Source organism: Pseudophryne corroboree, chromosome 9 (genome assembly GCF_028390025.1).
Source record: "Pseudophryne corroboree isolate aPseCor3 chromosome 9, aPseCor3.hap2, whole genome shotgun sequence".
NCBI classification, from domain to species: Eukaryota; Metazoa; Chordata; class Amphibia; order Anura; family Myobatrachidae; genus Pseudophryne; species Pseudophryne corroboree.
The window spans coordinates 43630352-43649623 of record NC_086452.1 but is presented as its reverse complement, the minus strand read 5'-3'; the positions used below and the strand labels follow the sequence as shown (position 1 = coordinate 43649623).

Here is a 19272-nt window from a genome sequence, read left to right as displayed (position 1 = left end):
GTGGTGGCCTCCCTGCATTGCGCTGGCAGCTATTACCTGTGAAGGGGGTAAATGGGAACTATCAGAGACTTGCCAGTCTCTTCTTGGGGGATACCTTTTTGTTTCCCCTGCGTGTGGCTCATAACTCCGTCTCTGCGGTCCTTGATCCCAATTTCGTGTGTCATGTCGTGGTCTAGGGGGTTGATATGATTTTTGTGCATTTTTCGATCTACAGTCTCGTGCAAAATGTCCCTCTTTATGACAGTAATAACAAGTTACCACATTTGACTTACCCACAGGGGTCGGAGATTTATACTGAGGCGGCCTTGTGGTCAGGGCCTGTATACTTACGGCCATTAACTTATCACTTTGTGACTCCCTGTGTCTGGTGATATTCCGATCATGATCAATAGCAGCCTCTCTCAAAGTAGCCACCGACAGACCTCGCCAACATGGTTGGGTGGTCTGTACCCTCGTCCTCAATGCTTCCTTTAAACCATCCATTAACACAGATACTGCTACTTCTCTATGATTCACATTTGTCTTAATGTCTTCTATGCCTGTATACTTAGCCATTTCCAGTAGTGCCCGATGAAAATAATCATCCGCTGTTTCTCCCTCCTTTTGCTTGATGGAGAAAATTTTGTTCCATTTAGCAACAGCTGGGAATATTCTCTTAACTGTAAATTTATTCTCTTTACATTATCTTGGTTGTACACATCCGTAAGGGGTACCTCTTCATCTAATTTACAGTCAGCTATAAATCTCGCTGAGTCGACATTGGAGGGTAAACATGCCCTCAGCAATATCTGCCAGTCTTTGTTATTGGGCTCCACAGTATTTCCTAGCTCTCTAATGTACTTCTGGCTTGCAACTAGATCTTTCCTAGGATCAGGGAATTCAGACACCATTGATCTCAATTCCGTGCGGGAAAAGGGGCAGTGCATGGCGATGTGTCTGACAGGAGTGACTCCTGAAGTGTCAGTTTTCCCATTTGGTACTGCAATTACCCTAACGGGATTAAGTTCAATAACATCATTCTGAGTAGATTCTACAACATGTGGTGTAATGGTTTCAGCATAGTGTATAGTGCCGTACTTACCAGTTGATACGACCTCACCTGTCCCTCCACCAGGGGCCTTTGATACTGCTCTTACTGGTTGGGCCGTGCCCACTGTTGTTTCTGCTATGGTGGCTGCTAGAGAGAGTGCCGATATTGTTGTTGGCTCATCCTCTTGGTCACAATCCTGGGGAAAGTTTAAAACAGGGTGCAGCTTGCACGGGTTAATATTAGCATCAACAATCTTGGTTACATTATTCTTAACATTTATACAGTTACTAAGTGCATGTTTATCATACACCAGTGTGTCATTCTCTGTAACCACTTTCTCTCCCGTTATGTATGGTGGTGGTGGCGCGGTGGCTATCAGTTTTCTGATAGGGTTAGATCCAGCCGCTTGAGCCAATCCTCTCTGTATTTCACCTTCCTGTTGCCATAACTGTAAATAATCATAATGTTTGATCCGTCTCTTTGCAGATTTAATGAGACATATCCTTCTCCTTAGATTTTGTAACACCTCGGGACTAAAACTGCCTACCCGTGGGAACTTTTCCCCATCATGCACAGTCATTCTTTCCCATTCATCGCACAAAACCTCTGTGTGTGAACCGTATTTCTCACACATGATATACCTTGCCGACCCGATTGGTCGGTTTACTAAGTCAACCTGAACCGAGGTTGATCGCCCCCTACCTGAACAACTGGCCCCCATCTTTGCAGGTGTTGCTTTCACTACCTCTGACCTTCAAATCAGGGTCTTCAGCGAACCCTTACAAAAACCAAGATGTCCGGGGTAGGCCGGCTGCGGAAGTTTACCGAGTACCTCCACTCACTCCTCGCCCACGTTGGCCAGTACTGCAATCACTGACTCAGAGCTGCTGTACCCAACCTAGGGCCCCTATGAACCTTTATTTACTGGGGCGTGTTGGACCTACCAGTCCCCAGCAAGTATCGGTTGTTAGAGAATTCCCGAGTGACCAGCGAACCTCCCTTAAAATAAAAAAAATTACACAAATCACGTTAGAATGTACAAATAGCGTTTATGACCCCTCTAGCGTACGCAAATGGTACTGGGTCAAGTTACTAACTAATGCACACAATTACGTGCGGTACAATCGTTCTGCACATAAGCAACTAATCTTATGTGCGGAGCGACCAGTGGAATCGAAAATTGCGGCTGCGAATTCCTTCAGCCAGAGCTTAATGGCCTATATGGGTACCGCACCAACCCTTCCTGGTGTTGTGCTCCTTTACTCTTTATCTATAGCGGACTTCCTAGTCTGCTGTACATGGACCTCCTGGTCCGTGACCTCCTGGTCTGTGCTACAGTAGACCTCCTGATCTGTGCTACAGTAGACCTCCTGGTCTGCTATACTCTAATGCTCTTCTTTTAATATGTTTAACAAGGGATGCCTCCCAAGCCACCGTGCCGTCACTTACACGTATGTACCTCACGAGAACTCGATGATTTCCTGTGGTTCCACCCAAAATGTAGAAACTTATATATGTATACACACACTTTCACCTCATATACTCTTTACTTTCGTTTCTGCGCAGAAATCCCTTTCATTCAGTATCGCAGGCTAATCCCGAGAAGTTGCAACTAGAGAAGGATCTATTAGCTTAAAATTTAGGACACTGAGATTGACTTGCGCTATTATCTCGTTGCCTCCATATCGCCTACTAAAACAATACTATCGTGTGATTTGTATTATGTGGGCGTACCCAGACGCTCCGTTGCGTAATATACGCTCCGTGCGTCGGCCCTTGCGTCGCGTACGCTAGTCCCGCCCTTTGTTAGAGACACATGTACGCAAGCCAGGTATATCCACAGAAATACAACTAACACGTTTATATCAATGTAGATGATCTTTAACTGTAATCATCTACCGAGCACCACACAGATCTTTCCTTGTATCTTTAGGCAAAGCCGTGTGCGTGTTTTACAAATTACTCCTTAACGTATTAATATTACTTTTAACTACCAATAGCAACAAATCTTTCTCAGCACGTTATCAATTGTGAAATGGCAAACAGGAAAGTGAGGTGTGAAAATACACAAATGAAAAGAAATGCAGGTGTGTGCGTGTGTTGCGTACGCAATGTGTACCAAACAGAAATGAAACAGTTTTAAAGACAATAGCGTACTGTTCTTACCTTCCGGTTCCGGATTCCACCAGCAATCCTACAGCGTAGCGAAACAGACGCTTATCTAGCCAGCACTACTGTATCCCTCACCACCAATACGGATACGAAGGGATACTGCCTTCCCGCCCTTGCTGACAGATAAAGTCTGTGTTCGCTAGTGCGGATATGTGGAGGACGGACGAGCCGCCAATTGATAAAGCTAAATATTTATCTTATAACATTCACTATATATGGGTAAGAGACTCAGTACGCAATTAGCGTATGGGGTACCGTAAGGGTACGCACTTAGCGTAACAGACGCTTAGCCGTGGTCGAGACGCACATGCGGCACGCTCGCTCACAGCTTAACGCTTGGTGTCGAGCACGCTATAGGCGGCCGACTACCGTAATGCTACGCTACCAGCGTAGCGGACGCTCGTGACCACGAGGGGAACACGAGCGGCGCAGACGCTCACGGGATGACACTCAGTTAACCTTGTATGCAACACAATGAAAGGCTGAGCCTATACTGTAAACCTTGGTTTTGTAATGTGAGCACAATGCAATGCTAATTAACCTCTATTGTATGAAAGCCTCTTGAGCGATTGAGACGCTCTGAATACTCTCAGCAATGTAATAAACACACAATACCTTGCTAAGGTTCCAAAACCTTTACTAACAATATCTAGCTATGTAAAAAGGGGAAAACAGTTAACAATTCATACACTACAAACTAACATCAATATCTAAGCAGAATAACTACACATAAATATACAATAGCGTCACAATCTTATACAATAACAGAGAGAGAGAATATGGCAAATACAAACAGGGAATAAGTTGGTCACAGAGAATAACTTACACACACTGGGGAATGATCGCTGCGCAGTCCTGGTACCAGCTCCGAGTTAGTCAATGATGAAAACCGTTTGTGGAGAGAAGACTGAGCTGGCCAGGCTGGCTGTCCTTATATACACTGCGTACAGTATACTACAAAGGGACCTATAATCTCATTGTTCATTGGACACAGGACTGTCTCCTCGCATCATAACAAAAGGTCATAGGTTAGTTTGAACAGGTGGGCTGTGACTATATCAAACTGCTCAGGTGGGAGGGAATCTCAGAATTCCCGCCGCATGGATAATGAACCGCAAATATAGTAAATGTCCAGAAACTACTAATAGACATAACTATACGCAGGAGCGATTAATCTTTACCTAACCAGCACCGGATTGTTTCTAATAAAATGTTCTTTAGTTAGGTACCAAACACAACTGCTCAAACCCTGTCTGACCCTTCGTACCATGCAAAGAGGAATTCCTCTGTCCAGCGACCAGTTACATTAAACAAACTTACTGTTATTATTAAGGGGAACATTACCTATAAAACCTACTATTTGAATTTATTATGTAACAATTGAGGCGCCCGCTAGACGCACACAAACTCTACCGTAAATGCACATACCATGCGCTCGAGCGCATGGCCGAGGAGGCGCCGTCACGCAACTGCGAATATGCGCACGCACGGGAGAGAATGTGTACGTGCAGCGGGCAAGCGCATGGGGTGAATATATGGCAGCGTGTCGCATGATATTTTTCCGACTTTGACAATGCGCATACCTTCAAACATCGTATTTGTACTCCGTGTACGGCTACGCAATATCTGGGTTCTTCCTCTGTGAAGGAACAAGGGAAGTGTAGGTCACTCGGGCAGGGGCAGAGCATACATTGCCCAATGCGGCCAACTTGGATCTCACAAATGATCCACCAATGCCTTGTTGGCCGTGGCTATATACTATGCTGATTATCGTGGATTGATCCGGTAATTGTATAATGTATGTACAGCATAAGCAGTCATTATAATTGACTAAGTCTTTTGCTATAAATGTATTCTGCTAACTGTAGGCAGACATACATAAAGGTGAATTCAGATGAATGTGATGTGCCTCCGGCTACCGCTGCGATGCCCGGCTGCACACATATCGGCCATGTACGGTACAGCCGACGTAGCAAGTTTTCCCTTGAACCCCTCTGGGATGTGAGGGAAAACCTGTAGTGCTGGCACGCGCAATGTGCCGTTCCAAAAACACGTTGCGACCACACAGCTAAATTGCCCCCCCCCCCCCCCCATTCCACCCTACTAATAAACAGGGTTGGTGTTTTTAAATCTTTTCTTGTGAATGTACATTATTATATACCACTAACTTCATGAGTGACTTAATCCAGTGCCGGTATCAATTTGTAAATCTGCGCATTCCCTAAATAATACAGTAGAATAGTTTTCATAACGACCATAATTTAATTACACATCTCTCATTTATGAATTTCCAATGAAATATTTGTGAGATCTGCGTGGAGCCAGGGGGCGGGGGGGGGGACCCGCAGGGGCATCCATCTAAAACCTACACAAAACCCATTAGCACCTTTTTAGCTGAAGACTTCATACTGATCTGTCTTCATTTGTCGCTTCAGAATAATGAAAAATGTATGAGCACAGCCTGCTGCCTGGTCTGCGCGGCGGTTCCTGGCATTATACACAGTCTACTGAGCCCTCTCATATGTTATGTTATTATATGTAAGAAGGACATGAATGAGACGTTAGTGTATGGTATGTAACATAAATATACTGGGGGTGATTGCGAGATTGCGTGTCGGAAGCAGACGTGGCATTGTCTATTTTACCGCAGCCACATCTTTATACCGTGGCCAGCTCTGACCCTACTGAGAGGCCCCACTGTCAGTGGCGCTAATGCATCTTTATACACTACCATCGGTCGCACCATCTAATCATGCAGCAGTCTTATGTCAGACGCAGTTTCTCTGTCTGACCTCTGGTGTGAGCGGTTCTGCATCTTCAGATGGAGCCGCTGTCAGTGACACTAATGCGTCTGGTTAGTTCTCATCCCCATTACCTCCCAGTAATGACCTTTGAAATGAACTCTCCCTGCTTCCAAATTCATTCTGCACCTCCATGCAGTAACCACCGGGACGCATATGCGCAGTGTGATTCTGTCACACGCGCAGACTAAGAACATCGGCCACTTGCATGCGACATCACCACCGGGTCCCCCTCTGGATCAGACATACTGTGTCCCCAAGAAAAATAACGTTACGTTTCATGGGATCCAACCTTGCAAGTATGAAATATGTTATTGATTTAGGGGGTTATTCAGGGTTTTTAGCAAACTAAAAAAGTACACTAATGGGCAGATGTAACATGTGCAGAGAGAGTTAGAGTTGGGATTTGGGTGGGTTATATTGTTTCTGTGCAGGGTAAATACTGTCTGCTTTATTTTTACACTGCAATTTAGATTTCAGTTTGAACACACCCCACCCAAATCTAACTCTCTCTGCACATGTTACATCTGCACCCCCCCCCCCTCCCCCCCCTGCAGTGCACATGGTTTTGCCAATTTAGTGTGCTTTTTAGTTTTGCAACAAAGATGGGAGAAGAGCGAAACAGAGCAAGTATGTGAAACCATGTTACACTCTGTGGGAGATCTAGATTTGGGGGGGACGTGTCTCAAGTGAAATCTAAATTACAGTCAAAGGCGCGTGCAGGAGCCAATGAAGGTGGTGTCGCAACAACCCCCCCCCTTCCCAACGCCTGGTCATGGACTACCCTCCCCCCCCCCTCTGAGATATAGATTGCTCACCCAGACGTCCTCGGTGAGTACAGGTTGTCAGAGAGGAGGTTGGGATGGGGGGATGGAGGGATGGGGGAAGTCCATGACTCGGTGGGGGGTGGGGTGGGGGGGGGGGTTGTTACTGCATACCCTTCAGCAGCGACTATGCTCATCTATGATTGCAGTGTAAAAATAAAGCTGTCCAGCATTTGATAGTTAAATTAACAATCAGCCAGAATCTACCCTGCATGCAAAAAATACAAAAAATTTATTTGTGCCCCTGGCACTGCAGCATGGTATGTCCGGGTGCAGAGGTACTTAAAGCTAAACAGAGCAGGTTAGGAGGAGTGAGGAGACACCAAAGGTATCTGCCTCACCCCCTTCCCTAGATGTATCTAATAGTAATTGCTACACTGCTTCGATTACTGGCCCTCATTCCGAGTTGATCGCTCGCTAGCTATTTTTTGCAGCGCTGCGATCAGATAGTCGCCACCTCTAGGGGAGTGTATTCTTGCTTTGCAAGTGTGCGAACGCGTGTGCAGCCGGGCGGGACAAAAAAGTTTTTTGCAGTTTCTGAGTAGCTCAGAACTTACTCAGCCGCTGCGATCACATCAGCCTGTCCAGGCCCAGAATGGACGTCAGACACCCGCCCTGCAAACGCCTGGACACGCCTGCGTTTTCCCTACCACTCCCAGAAAATGGTTAGTTGACACCCATAAACGCCTTCTTCCTGTCAATCTCCTTGCGATCAGTTGTGCGAATGTATTCGTCGCTAGAAGCATTGCACAGCTGTTTGTACCCGTACGACGCGCGTACGCATTGCGGTGCATATGCAGTAGTAACCTGGTCGCTGCGCTGCAAAAAATGTCAGCGAGCGATCAATCAGAATGAGGGCCACTGTCCGATGTGCTTTGGCATGCATCTATCAGTTCCCAGTTAGAGCGAGGCATGTATTGTTTATTGAATTCCAGTTATTTAATATAAAGCTCATTAGCAGAGGGATATCGGCCCTCATTCCAAGTTGATCGCTCGCTAGCTGCTTTTAGCAGCAGTGCACACGCTAGGCCGCCGCCCTCTGGGAGTGTATCTTAGCTTAGCAGAAGTGCGACCGAAAGGTTAGCAGAATTGCTCGTAAGAATTTTCATGCAGTTTCTGAGCAGCTCCAAACCTACTCCTACCTTGCAATCACTTCAGTCAGTTTAGTTCCTGCTTTGACGTCACAAACACGCCCTGCGTTCGGCCAGCCACTCCCCCATTTCCCCAGGCACGCCTGCGTTTTTACCTGTCACGCCTGCGTTTTTTAGCACACTCCAGGAAAACGGCCAGTTACCACCCAGAAACACCCACTTCCTGTCAATCACTCACCGATCAACAGGGCGACAGAAAAGCGTCGCTCGACCTTGTGTAAAACTGCATAGTTTTGTGTTAAAGTACTTCGCGCGTGCGTTCTGCGGCCCGTACGCATGCCCAGAAATACCGCTTTTTCACCTAATCGCCGCGATGCGACCGAAAGCAGCTAGCGATGAACTCGGAATGAGGGCCATCGTCTAATAGCAAGAGTTGTGTAACGGATATTAGACTCACTGTTTACTACATAGATTACTGACGCATGTGATATATTCTCTTCCTGACAGGTCTCTGTGTACACTGGTCTGTAAATGGACGTATTCACCAGACAGAGGATGGGACGACAGCTTCTGGAAGGAGATTGGACTGGAGGATCTTCTAGATGAAAACTATGCAAGAATAGGTAAGAAAAGTAATTTATAACAGGATAGGCCTGTCCGCTTCACACAGTTCAAAAATTATGTACCCAGGGGGCTGGCTGCCAACTCCTAGCCTGGGGGGCAAATACAGCCATGGCCAAAAGTTTTGAGAATGACACAAGTATTGGTTTTCACAAAGTTCGCTGCTTCAGTGTTTTTAGACCTTTTTGTCAGATGTTACTATGGTTTTGTCAGATGTTACTATGGTATACCGAAGTAAAATTACAAGTATTTCATAAGTGTCAAAAGGGATGTACACACTGGCCAATATATTGGCCGTTCTATTGAATGGCCGATATAACGCGGGTCCGTCGGCCAGTGTGTACCAACAATATGCCTGTGAACGCCGTCTTCCGCAACAGGTGGCAGAGCCTTATTCCTAGCACGCATTTGTAGATTTCATTGACTGCAGGAAAAAGAAAAATCAGCAATATGTACTAAACAGTTGCATGATGTCACTAAGGAGAAACCAGAAACTTATTTTTAGTCTGTGCAGTAAATTGTGATAGAAATTAGGCGGTCAGCCAGGGAGAGCTGAGTATTGCTGCAATACAGACATTTATAGTCACACTTGTACAGAAATATAAAACGTCTGGAGAATGAAGTTATTAATGTAATTATAACTTGAGTAAAATTAGGGGGAAAGAGCTGCACAAGAAGGGAAGGAAATTGCCAAAAAAAAAGGGGAAGGAACGTCTGACCATCTGCTGAGCACTGGTAATGCTTAGCTCAGCAATCCTGCAGCCTAGTCTGATTGTCCTCACTGTAAGAATTACACTGACTGACAAATTTATGTCAATGTCATTTTATGATCTGTACTAATGCATACTGTACCTCCCAACATCTATAGCCTTTAAAGAGGGACTTCCTGGTGTGGCCGAAATGAGGGTGTGGCCTTGCGGGAGTGCCTTGACCGCGAGCCACGCCTCCCATTTTCGTCACTGTGGGGGCATGCCCAGCATTCTGTGAGCTACTGGCATGCCCCCTCACCCTCTGTCACCCGTATATAGATGCTGTGCGCAGGAGCCCTCCAAACTGCCCCCCCTCCCCCGTGGGACACTGCAGCCTGCAGGTGGGACAGCGGAAAAGTTAAAAACAAAACAAAACGAGACTGTCCCCAAAAAATTGGAACAGTTAGGAGGTATGCTAATTACTTCCAAGTTGTTCTTTGACTAAAGTGGTAGGTTCAGAGGCGGATTGGCCATAGGGTCTACAGGGAAGATTCCCGGTGGGCCGACGCACCCATGGGGCCTGTTTTGTTTGAGGACATGTGGTCCTTTTTATAGACATAATGGATAAGATGCTAAATAATTTGCATATATGAAAATGACTTTGCCACTTAGCCTGTGATTGCAGATGATCTAGTGTATGCTCTGTCTGCCTGCTTGGCTGACATATAAGATTGAGTGACTAGTGATTGGGATACGGTCGGAGTAATAAGCAAGAAAATATATCTTTCTAAAGAATGATATAGTTTCCTAAATTCTAAAGGTGTATCATATAATGTGCTCATAATATTTAATTTTATTTCCTTTTAACGTCCCCCTTGATGCTGGACATGCCCAATATCTGGAAAGTCTTGGGGGGACGGTGCTGCTGCCATGGCCCATGGCTAGTCCTTACACCTCTGGTGCTGCCCATGTGGGGCCACCAGTACAAATTTTTCCAGGGCCGCTTTTTGTTCCCAATCCGCCCCTGGGTAGGTTGATGTATTAAGCAGTGAAGAGTGGAGAAGTGGCCCACTGGAGACGTTGCCAGTAGCATAAAGTAAACTTGATAAATGTTACCTCAAAGCTTATAGGTTGCTGTGGGCAAATTCACCACTGGCCCACTTCTCTACTCTTTTTACTGCTTCTTACATCAACCACAGCAAGGGCGTAGTTACCATAGGTGCAGGCAGTGCAGCTGCTATGGGGCTCAGAGCTGGGAGGGGCCACTTTCCCTATCACAGTTACATGTTTTATATACAAGGGCGTAGCTACCATAGGTGCGGGGAGTGCAGCTGCTATGGGGCCCAGAGCTGAGAGGGGCCACCTTCCCTGTCACAGTTACATGTGTTATATACAAGGGCGTAGCTACCATAGGTGCAGGGAGTGCAGCTGCTATGGGGCCCAGAGCTGAGAGGGGCCACCTTCTCTGTCACAGTTACATGTGTTATATACAAGATGTAGCTACCATAGGTGCGGGGAGTGCAGCTGCTATGGGGCCCAGAAATGAGAGGGGCCACCTTCCCTGTCACAGTTACATGTGTTATATACAATTCTCGCCATTGGGTGGTACGTAGGGATCCTTTCAAACTTTTTCCTTGGGGCCTGCAATATATCTAGGTATCCCCCTGGACCTGCTCATTGTAGTGTGGTATAAAATGAACTGGAGGGCATGTTAATGTTATATAATGTGAACCGGGGCACTGTAATGAGGCACAATATGAACGGGGAGCACTATATATCATAATGTGAATTGGGGGTACTGTGCGGCATAATGTGTACTGGCAGCTCTGAAATGTGACACAGGGTGAACTTAAGCACTACTACGATTTATAAAAGAAACTAGGGCACTACTATGGGGCATAACATACAATAAGGCTCTACTATGGTTCAGAAAATGAACTAGGGCACTATTATAGGGCATAACATTAACAACTGCTGCAGAGAAGTGTCTCTAGAAGCATTGGGATGGGGGCCCCTTCAAAATGTTGCTATGGGGCCCACAAAGTTCTGGCTACGCCCCTGAACCACAGAGTATCTTAAACGCTTGTATAAAAAATATACCTGAAAGATGATGGTTACATGACTCAGTTGAACTCTCTTCCTGCAAATAATTTGTTACAGGAACTATGACTGTAGTTAGGGTATTGTATTTATACTGACCAGGAAAGTGTGGTGGCTGTCGGTACATACAGCATGTGATATTGCTGGAGTTATTGGCAAATTCTCCTGGTATTGTAGTCTGTGAGGCACTGGCAGTGTCGGACTGGCGCATGTAGGGCCCACCGGGGAATGCAGTGGTAGGGGCCCATGTTTAGGGGTGTGGTAAGTCCGCAGAGGGGGTGTGGCCTGCCACCTCATTGGTTTGACTAACCATTAAAGAGTGCAACATCTGGGCCCCTTCATAAATATATACAGTAAATTCAGCTGCTGCATGCATGACAATGAACCAGATTAATAACAGATTAATAACAGAAATGCACTGTATAAAATACACCATAAGGTAACAAATGTATGATGTATAATTCAAGTGCACAGTCTGGAACCTGATCCTTAGAGCAGGAGGCGGCACCCAGGCAGTGGGGCCCACCGGTGGTTTCCCCTGTACCCCTGTGGGCAAGTCCAAGCCTGGGCACTGGAGATGGGGCCTCATCCTGTACATTTCTTGGCACCTTCCATTTGTGCATACCTGGGCACACGTCCATCAATTTCACAGAGACCTTCAACAACTCAAAGGTGCCACCATGTAGTAAAGACAGTCCCTGGTGCCCCATCAGTCTCATGGGTAAAACCAGCCATAGAGGAACAGGGATTCTTGGTATGAATGAAGTCGATGGTTTTAGTGTTAAGGGGTTGGACTAATTATACAATGCACCTTCTCAGGGTTATCTGAAAAGCAAGGGGCAGATATACAGTAGGGCTGTAGTCGGGTGACCGGCGTTCAGCATGACGACGCTGGGAGCCATCCTGGCGTTGGTATGCTGACCACCTGGAACCCGACCGCCGATCATCCAACCCCAACCTATACAGTATTCTCCTGTGATTTCCTAGTCATTGCCAGCAGGTGAGTTGCAGTAATGGATACTACCATAATGGCAATTCAATTGTGCTCCGGTGTGGGGTGGTTGCGCTGAAAAGCAGCTGTTCTTGCAGTGCCGATCACAGATGATTCCACCGCTAATTACTAGCAGCGAAATTTTATGCCTTGGATGGATGTAATGTTGCTGGTCACGTTAGTACCTACCAGAGTATTGGCGGGATGTACTAATGGAAAAATGCGGTAAAACCCCCGTTTTCAGGGGTTTTACCGCATTTTCATATGTACTAACCCCTGGCCGCCGTGTTTTCGCCGCACAGGGTATCACCATCTTTTGATGGTGGCCTATGGGCTTCTTACCACCGGCCACCTCATCCTGCCGCCCCGCGCTGCTGATGCCGCCCTCCCCTCCCCTCCGGCATACCTCCGTCTAAGCAGCCTGGACCCGGAAGTCCAGCTCCTCCTCCCGCTAGCAACACAGCCGGAGGTCCTTCTGGCTGCAGGGAGGAGGAAGAGGCGCCCAGGACAGCCTGCTGCTTCTTCCTGGCCTGGGATGAGTGTGGAGAGCCCAGGTATGTGACGTATACCTCACAGGTGTCGCGGGGGGCCTCCGTCACCGCATTGCATGTTAATCGCATATGTTAGTACATCCTGCCCTAAAGGACAATTATATGAACCTTATAGGGAAAGGGAACAGGTAGAGGGAATGGGACGGCCACAGGGAGCGGCTAGGAAATATGAGAGTTATACTGTTGATTTTTAAAAAACATCTCTTGTTGGCCATACTGTCCCACCCCAGAACAGTATGACGTACTGCTTTCAGGCCCATCGCGTGCTTGATCGGGTTAGCCAGCCTGCACATATGCAATGGAATTTCAAACCCAGATTCCGACTTTAAAGTTCTATTTGTTAAGAAAAAAACACTAGAAATCTAAAAAAAATTTTTTACAAAAACAACTTATTAAATACTTTATACGGTAACTAAAATGTTTTATTGAAATAATAACAAATTTGTAATCATATTTGATAAACCGGGCCCTTTGGTCACTATGGATGATTTGCCGCAAATGTTGTTCATAATTTTTCTACACATCTAAGCGAGCGACTGTGGATTGCGCTTCTTTTACCGTATTATTAATCCAGGCGTTACAGATGGGCACTTCAGGGCCTATTCCGTAACTGTGGCGGCTGCAGGATCTTATAACGGTATATATAGTAACAACACACCGTGTTGCCTTAACGCTGGAGGCAGTCATGTTCGCTGTTTTTTTTTTGGATGAAGAAATCAAATGGCAGATGTTCAGCAACTCAAACTATTCATCCAGTCTGTATTTTACATTATTTATTGGACTTTATTTAATACCCTAAACTTAAAGATATTTATGTTTTTAACTCCTAGCTATGATTCTGTCTGATTTCCATGGTACAGTATGTCTCTGCCGGTATCTGGTCTCTAGGTCGACCACACTTAGGTCGACAGTAAGTAGGTTGACGTAACAAAAGGTCGACATGAGTTTTTCGCATTTTTTGAACTTTTTCATACTTTACGATCCACGTGAACTACAATTGGGAACAGTAACCTTGCCCGAAGCATGGTGAGCGAAGCGGCCCATGTGAGGGGACACGGTGCACTAATTGGGGTTCCTGGTCACTGTACGGAGAAATCGACACCAAAAAAAGTGGAAAAAACTCATGTTGACCTTATGTCATGTCGACCTAGAGTCCCTGTCGACATAGAAACCATGTCAACCTACTTACTGTCATCCAATAGTGGTCAACCTAGACACTGTTGACCTAAGTCTGGTTGACCCTACATACCAGACCCGTCTCTGCCATTACTCCCTCTATTAATGATCGGTCAGTAAAGCTACCTACCTGCACACGTACTTATCCGATCAGCTGACAAGTATGCTCACACAAGCCTGTTATTATAGTACAGTAACGTGCAGGTCAGTATGGGGGGAGCTGCATTTGCTGGGTGCGTATTGAGGGGAATTCACAGTACAACACAGCCGTTGAGCAACATCTGGGGACCGCACACAGCAGTTTTCATGTGTTCTATCTAGAAATGCTTTCTCCATCTCTCTGCCCTGGACAGTGTAACCTACTGATTCGATTACTCACCACTTCCCTCTGTTTATTTTCCTTGGTCCCCCGCCACTTATTCTCCAGACCCTAGCAAGCCGTACACAATGTTTGGTAAGCTGTAAATCATACGGTTATATTATGGCGTTATACTTAGGGGTCATTCAGATCTGCGTGATGTTGGGCCTTGATCTGCGGAAGCCCAACATCGCCGATTTTCCATCTTTATGAAACTAATGATATTGGTTGTTGCGACATTGGTGGTTGCGATGTGCCATCCTGGAACACACGTTGCAGCCATTGCACAGAATTGGATTGTCGCCTTGCAATGGTAACCCCCCTCCCCCCACATACACATCTGTTATACCCCTGTAGCCCCTTCAGTACTCCACTCCTTTCTAATAAAAACTCATTAACGTCTTCATTTTTTAACTGCAATACCTTACACCTGAAAGCGTAAAATAAGACCCTCACCTCCTGCAGTTGCCTTGTCTATCTCTCCGTCTTCTGCTGCTATCAGCTGATGATATATCATCATCATCGTCGTCCTGATTTAGCAAAGCAAACCTGCGCCACATCACCTGTCGCTTTCAGGGTTCCAGTCATTGTTCCCTATGGTCTGCAGGCCTTCTTGCCTCATTGCAACGGTTTCTCATCTTCTTCTTCTTATTATTATCCTTTATTTATATGGCGCCACAAGGGTTCCGCAGCGCCCAATTACAGAGTACATAAATAATCAAACAGGAAAACAGCAACTTACAGTTGACGACAATATAGGACAAGTACAGGGTAAATAAACATAGCTACATCAGCAGATGACACTGACATAAGTATCAGGGTGGCAGAAGACTGCTGGATTTGGTGCAGCTGAAGATTATTAAAGTAAGACAAAGGATAAGCACATGAGGGAAGAGGGCCCTGCTCGTGAGAGTTTACAGTCTTAGATGACACAAGCCTTTTCTTGGACAATTCTCAGCTCTTCTACTCCGCATCATAGCCACTGTTCTATCTTGTTTTCTACCAACGTCAAGTTCTGATTTCTTGAACAACACTTTACCTTTCTCAGACCATCACCTGATCACCTGCATTCGCTTAAACACTCCCTCAATTAGACACTTCTCTTTACAACACTCCCACACCATCTTGGCTATCGATGAATTTGCTTTTGGGGTTTGGACACAGCTGTGCTGCTGCCTCCAGCACACCGGAGAGGGGACGTAAGATCGCCATTTGGGCAGGGATTGAAGTTAGCGGGCTAATGTCATCTTTACATGGCGTTGGCCCACACTTGCAAGAGCCAAACATCTACGCTTTGTTGCTTTTGTTACATAGAAAACTATGACGATGACTGGTGGCCGCAAAGCGATATCAGCTACTTTCTTGTTACATTACAGATGCCCTTAATTCTACCCCTAAACACGTGGAAACAGTTTCCGTGTATATTTTCAGGACAGAACTGCTTGATAAACAGGTCCCTGAAAGCAATGACATATCCTTGTACTTTAACAGTCTTTAGTTTGTTCTCAATGGGGGGTGATTCAGATCTGATTGCAGCTGTGCTGTGGTAGTAACTGCTCATGCGTATGCACCGCAATGCGCACGCGCGTTGGACAACAACAAAGGGCATTGCCGGTCGGCGACGGGATGGTGCAAAAAATCTGATCGCACCGGCATTCGCAAGGTTATTGACAGGCGGAAGCCATTTGTGGGAGGTAACTGACCGTTTATTGGGAGTGTCCGGAAAAACGCAGGCGTGCCCAAGCGTTTTCAGGGAGGGTGTCTGACGTCAGCTCCGGCCCCGATCAGCCTGTTCTCATCGCACTGTAGGAGTAAGTCCTGGGCTGCGCACACACTGCACAAAGTGGATTTTTGCAGCTCTGTGTACACATGGTATCACACAGCAAATTTACACTCCCCCTGGAGGCAGTGACTATCTGAACGCAGGACAGCAAAGTTTGCAGCCCAGCCATCCGGTCTGAATCACCCCCTATGTCTCCTGCAGAATAGTGTACTACCGTATGTACTTAATGCATACCTCCTTGTGATTAGCACTTTCCAGTTGCCTTCCTGTATACACAACCACCAAACCCCCTTCCAGTGTGTGTGTGGCAGCAATTTGGCACGGTGGGTCAGTCCCCTTAAATCAGGACTGTCCTATGGAAAGCAGGATGGTTGGTGATTGGTAATGGGTGGTCCCATAGCATCTAATTATATTGTACTGAGCGTTATCACTTGTGAACACTGACAGCAACTTAGAAATTGATGCAAGTTGGAATAACTGTCAGAAAGAGCGTGTACATGTCCATTCGCTTACAATTTATGTGCCACTATCTGTATCACATCACATTCTGAGGGGTCTATTCATGAAGTAGTGAAAAGTGTGGAGAAGTAAGCCAGTGGAGAAGTTGTCCATGGCAGCCAATCAGCATTGACGTAGAATTTATAATTTGCATACTATAAAATTATACAGAACAGCTGATTGGTTGCCATGGGCAACTTCTCCACTGGCTCACTTCTCCGCTGTTTTTACTGCTTCATAAATAGACCCCTCAGTAAACTCCAGTAACACATCAGATTCCTGATTTTAATGCCTGTGTGTACTGTATGAGACCTTAGACGCTCCCAACAACCTGCTGAGAAGGGTTAATCCTACACGGTTTAAGTTGCTGCCACAGTCGGGCTGTTCTGTGGCGGACGCTTGCTCTCCTGATACTGATTTGTTTGTGTATTTATCCTATGGAAAGAGAGAAGGGGAGCCGTGTCCTTACACCAGCACAGAGACCTGTACACTCCCATAATCTAAACAGCTGCCAGTCTCGGGTTGGGACTGTTAGAAGTTAATTATTTATGAAGTGTCAGTTGGGGCACAAAGCACCAATTCTACTACATACTCCGGCTGAGTCTGACCGCCATTGGCTGGGGGTGTCATGCTTCATAATGCTAATGGTAAAATAGAATTTTTGTTAATATAAACAAAGGAATACAGTACTGCTGTAAGATATTGGGCGGGATGTACTAAAGGGAAAATGCGGCAGCACAATTTGCCCGCATTTCCCATATGTATCAAACTGTGGAATGCAATACATTTCGGAGCTTGGAGCTGGCGGGTAACGCCATCTTTATGTGGCGTTATCCAGGAGAAGCCTATGTTTTTAGGTTTTTTGTAATTCCCCCAGAGAGAGAGCCAATCGGATCCCTTACAGCACCCCATGCTGCGCACACGTCACTCTGTGCTTACGCAGAAGGACTGTGATGTTTAGTACATCTTGCCCATTATCACAAGCTGTGTCTGTCATGTAACTGGTTCAGACAGCAAGTTGGGTGTGTGAAGGTTTCTGTGTTACACACTTCAATTTTTTTTTTTTTTAAATCTCTGTGAGAGTTTTTGGAGGGAAGATGAAAGTGATCAATGTGGGGGACCCTACAGGGCAATTTGAGTCCCATGTGGCACAATGCTGTGATCCACATAATTATTAAGAGGGGATGGAACCAGGATGATGTGATTCTGTGAGAATTATGACATTGTGCCCTCTGTAATGCTGCCTCCATTCCCCTCCTCACATCATGTCACTGCCCCTGTCACATACAGCCCTGTCCTCACTGACACACTACTCATCTCCTGATATACTCTGTGCTGCTGGGGACCCTGCTCCTCCCACTATATAACTCTCAGTCTGTGGCTTCAGGCTGCCTCCATTCCCCTCCTCACATCATGTCACTGCCCCTGTCCCATGCAGCCCTGTCCTCACTGACACATCACTCATCTCCTGATATACTCTGTGCTGCTGGGGACTCTGCTCCTCCCACTATATAACTCTCAGTCTGTGGCTTCCAGCTGCCTCCATTCCCCTCCTCACATCATGTCACTGCCCCTGTCCCATGCAGCCCTGTCCTCACTGACACATCACTCATCTCCTGATATACTCTGTGCTGCTGGAGACCCTGCTCCTTCCACTGTATAACTCTCAGCCTGTGGCTTCCTGCTGCCTCCATTCCCCTCCTCACATCATGTCACTGCCCCTGTCGCATGCAGCCCTGTCCTCACTGACACATCACTCATCTCCTGATATACTCTGTGCTGCTGGGGAACCTGCTCCTCCCACTATATAACTCTCAGTCTGTGGCTTCCTGCTGCCTCCATTCCCCTCCTCACATCATGTCACTGCCCCTGTCACATGCAGCCCTGTCCTCACTGACACATCACTTATCTCCTGATATACTCTGTGCTGCTGGAGACCCTGCTCCTCCCACTATATAACTCTCAGTCTGTGGCTTCCTGCTGCCTCCATTCCCCTCCTCACATCATGTCACTGCCCCTGTCACATGCAGCCCTGTCCTCACTGACACATCCCTCATCTCCTGATATACTCTGTGCTGCTGGGAGACCCTGCTCCTTCCACTATATAACTCTGTCTGTGGCTTCCTGCTGCCTCCATTCCCCTCCTCACATCATGTCACTGCCTCTGTCTCATGCAGCCCTGTCCTCACTGACACATCACTCATCTCCTGATATACTCTGTGCTGCTAGGGGACCCTGCTCCTTCCACTATATAACTCTCAGTCTGTGGCTTCCTGCTGCCTCCATTCCCCTCCTCACATCATGTCACTGCCCCTGTCACATGCAGCCCTGTCCTCACTGACACATCACTTATCTCCTGATATACTCTGTGCTGCTGGAGACCCTGCTCCTCCCACTATATAACTCTCAGTCTGTGGCTTCCTGCTGCCTCCATTCCCCTCCTCACATCATGTCACTGCCCCTGTCACATGCAGCCCTGTCCTCACTGACACATCACTCATCTCCTGATATACTCTGTGCTGCTGGTGACACTGCTCCTCCCACTATATAACTCTGTCTGTGGCTTCCTGCTGCCTCCATTCCCCTC

General features: G+C 46.6%; 1 protein-coding gene across 6 annotated transcripts in view; it reads left to right on the top strand.

The window, feature by feature from the left end:
• Positions 1-19272, top strand: part of FGGY (FGGY carbohydrate kinase domain containing) — a 533714-nt gene that overhangs the window by 309403 nt on the left and 205039 nt on the right. For all 6 annotated transcript variants that reach the window (XM_063939260.1, XM_063939262.1, XM_063939261.1 and 3 more), the window contains one exon: positions 8426-8541. In XM_063939260.1, coding sequence (XP_063795330.1) covers positions 8426-8541 — 116 coding nt within the window. The remainder of the gene's footprint in view (positions 1-8425; positions 8542-19272) is intronic.